The sequence below is a fragment of the Grus americana genome, unplaced genomic scaffold, assembly GCF_028858705.1.
Source record: "Grus americana isolate bGruAme1 unplaced genomic scaffold, bGruAme1.mat scaffold_778, whole genome shotgun sequence".
In the NCBI taxonomy this organism is placed as follows: domain Eukaryota; kingdom Metazoa; phylum Chordata; class Aves; order Gruiformes; family Gruidae; genus Grus; species Grus americana.
In genome coordinates, this window is record NW_026561988.1 from 316,830 (window position 1) to 319,779 (window position 2,950).

General features: G+C 51.6%; 1 protein-coding gene across 1 annotated transcript; it reads left to right on the plus strand.

Moving 5' to 3' along the window:
* Positions 1–803: 803 nt before the first annotated feature.
* Positions 804–1,739, plus strand: LOC129201120 (olfactory receptor 14C36-like). The gene has a single exon (XM_054812284.1). It carries the CDS (start codon positions 804–806, stop codon positions 1,737–1,739), a length of 936 nt encoding a protein of 311 aa, XP_054668259.1.
* The last annotated feature ends 1,211 nt before the right edge of the window (positions 1,740–2,950 follow it).

Genomic DNA, 2,950 nt, shown 5'->3' on the forward strand with positions numbered 1-2,950 from the left:
CTCTGTGCTCGCAAGGATCCCCATGGAGAAGACACCTCAGTGCTAAGGCTGTAGAAATGCTTCTGGGCAGCTGTACGTGGGCAGATGGAATGATCTCTTTGTGTTCCTGCTTGGAAGGGGAGAGATGAGATCCTCCTCAGGTACCCTGAGAAGAGGTGAGGACTCTCTCAATCTGCTTGGTGAACCTGGATTTCTTTGCTCTCAGCAGCACCCTGTTTCTTTTCAGAGGAACACCTGGGGTGATCATCCTCCAGCTCCAAGCTGCCAGCACAGGGCAGCTGAGAACAGGGCTGATGGGCAGAGCAGCTCTCCTCTCTCAGCACTGTGGGCGAAAGTCCCTTTGCCTCGCAGGACCCACAAGATTTCACTTGGAGTGCCTTAGAAATGTCAGGGATTTCCTCCATCCCAAACCACTCCACTTGCAACTAGAACAAGAGAAACAACCCCAAATCCCCTCAGCCCTCTTCTGCACTTGGGCAAATTGCAAACCACAGTGCTGAAAAGCTTTTTGATATATCATGAGTGCATTTAATTGGACATCCCCCTGCATTCCTAGTTCCCTCTTGCTGCACGGCAGGAAGGACTCCTCAGGAGCCCATTGCAGAGTCCTCGCTCCCAATGGCACCCTCAGCCAGCAAAAGCCAGAGCTCAAGTAAGAGAGCTGCAGAGAGGTCTTCAAGAAAAAGAAAGAGTCATAATGTGGAGTTGCAATGAGACGTACAATATGTTTAGTTTGGAGCAGTCTGGCTGAACTCAGCACTGCCTTCTCCTCCTCAACAGATAAGCTTACCCAGAGGAAGCAAATGTTCAACCATAGCTGCATCACTGAGTTCCTCCTCCTGTCATTCGCAGACACACGGGAGCTGCAGCTCTTGCACTTCTGGCTCTTCCTGGGCATCTACCTGGCTGCCCTCCTGGGAAACGGCCTCATCATCACCGCCATAGCCTGTGACCACCACCTCCACACCCCCATGTACTTCTTCCTCCTCAACCTCTCCCTCCTTGACCTGGGCTCCATCTCCACCACTCTCCCCAAAGCCATGGCCAATTCCCTCTGGGACACCAGGACCATCTCCTACGCAGGATGTGCTGCACAGCTCTTTCTGTTTGTTTTTTTCATTTCAGCAGAGTATTTTTTCCTCACCATCATGGCGTACGACCGCTACGTTGCCATCTGCAAACCCCTGCACTACGGGACCCTCCTGGGCAGCAGAGCTTGTGCCCACATGGCAGCAGCTGCCTGGGGCAGTGGGTTTCTCACTGCTCTGCTGCACACGGCCAATACATTTTCCCTACCCCTCTGCAACGGCAATGCTGTGGACCAGTTCTTCTGTGAAATCCCCCAGATCCTCAAGCTCTCCTGCTCAGATGCCTACCTCAGGGAAGCTGGGCTAATTGTGCTTAGTGCCTGTTTAGGATTTGGGTGTTTTGTTTTCATTGTGGTGTCCTATGTGCAGATCTTCAGGGCCGTGCTGAGGATCCCCTCTGAGCAGGGACGGCACAAAGCCTTTTCCACGTGTCTCCCTCACCTGGCCGTGGTTTCCCTGTATGTCAGCACTGCCATGTTCACCTACCTGAAGCCCCCGTCTGTCTCCTCCGCGATCCTGAATCTCATGGTGTCAGTTCTGTACTCAGTTTTACCTCCATCTGTGAACCCCCTCATCTACAGCATGAGGAACCAGCAACTCAAAGACACCCTGAAGAAGCTGTTTCAATCAGTAGTCTTTCAGAAGGAATAAGCTGCCTGTGTGTCTTCACAAGGTATTTCCAATATATCGGGGGAACCCACTGTGCTTTGGTTGTTTTATCTAGGATAATTATATTTTCCCAGGAACATATGCATCTACGCCACTTCTCCAGAGGCACAAACGCAGTCTTTCTGACCCAGATGGCTTTGCACATGTGTCTGGCACAATGGCCCAGCTGGCCTCCCTTCTCACATCTCTGTAATAAAAAGGCATTTTCTCAACGCCAGGGTCTGGAGGCTGGGTTCTTCTTCCAAAGCTGAGGTCAGGAACCGGCTGAAGAAATTGCCCCCACGAGGCTGTGCTGCTGTGCTTGGTTTCTCCATGGGCTGAGGGGAGGTGGGCATGTGGCGATGTGTTAGAGAATGCGACCAGAGTGAGCTTTCACTGGTGGCCTCACTAAGCTGTGTCCTGGAGTCGGCTGGCATGGAGTTAATTTTCTTCCTAGTAGCAGGTATAGTACTGTGTTTGGGATTTAGGATGAGAATAATGCTAATAAGACACACATGTTTTGGTTGTTGCTAGGCAATGTTTACACCAAGGCAAGGACTTTTCAGCTTCCCATACTGGCCTGCCAGTGAGGAGGCTGGTGGTGCCCAAGGAGCTGGGAAGGGGACATGGCCAGGACAGCTGACCCAAACTGGCCAAAGGGATATTCCATACCATATGACATCATGCTTGTTATATAAATGGAGGAAGCTGGCCGACAGCTGGGACCATGGCTCGGGAACTAGCTGGGCATCTGTGGTCTGGGGCTTGTGCGCAATTGTGCTGTGCATCACTTGGTTTGTATATTATTTTTATTGTTGTTGTTGTTGTTATTTGCTTACTTTTTCTGTCATATTAAACTGTCTTTATCCAACCCAGAAATTTTACCTTTTTTTCCTGATTCTCTCCCCCATCCCACTGGGTGGGGGCAGTGAGCAAACAGCTGTGTTGTGTCTTTAGCTGCCTGCCAGGTTAAACCGCAATCGGCCACTTCCAGCACTGCCCGCTCTGCACAGGTCTATGGGTGAGTTGTGCTGCACGGCCATTTCCTTCCTCCTGCTGGGCTCAGTGCCTGCACGGGGGGAATAACCAGACCTGCTCGACATCTCTTCTTGTCCAGACCCTGGCAGACCTGGAGTAGGGATGTCTGCTAAACCTCACATGGGATGCGGACAGGGTTAGGTAGGTTCCAGGACCTGGAAGAGGCTGTCTCAAGT

Bases quoted from the DNA above. Each gene is read 5' to 3' on its own strand.
- LOC129201120 (XM_054812284.1), top strand. From the start codon at position 804: ATGTTCAACCATAGCTGCATCACTGAGTTCCTCCTCCTGTCATTCGCA.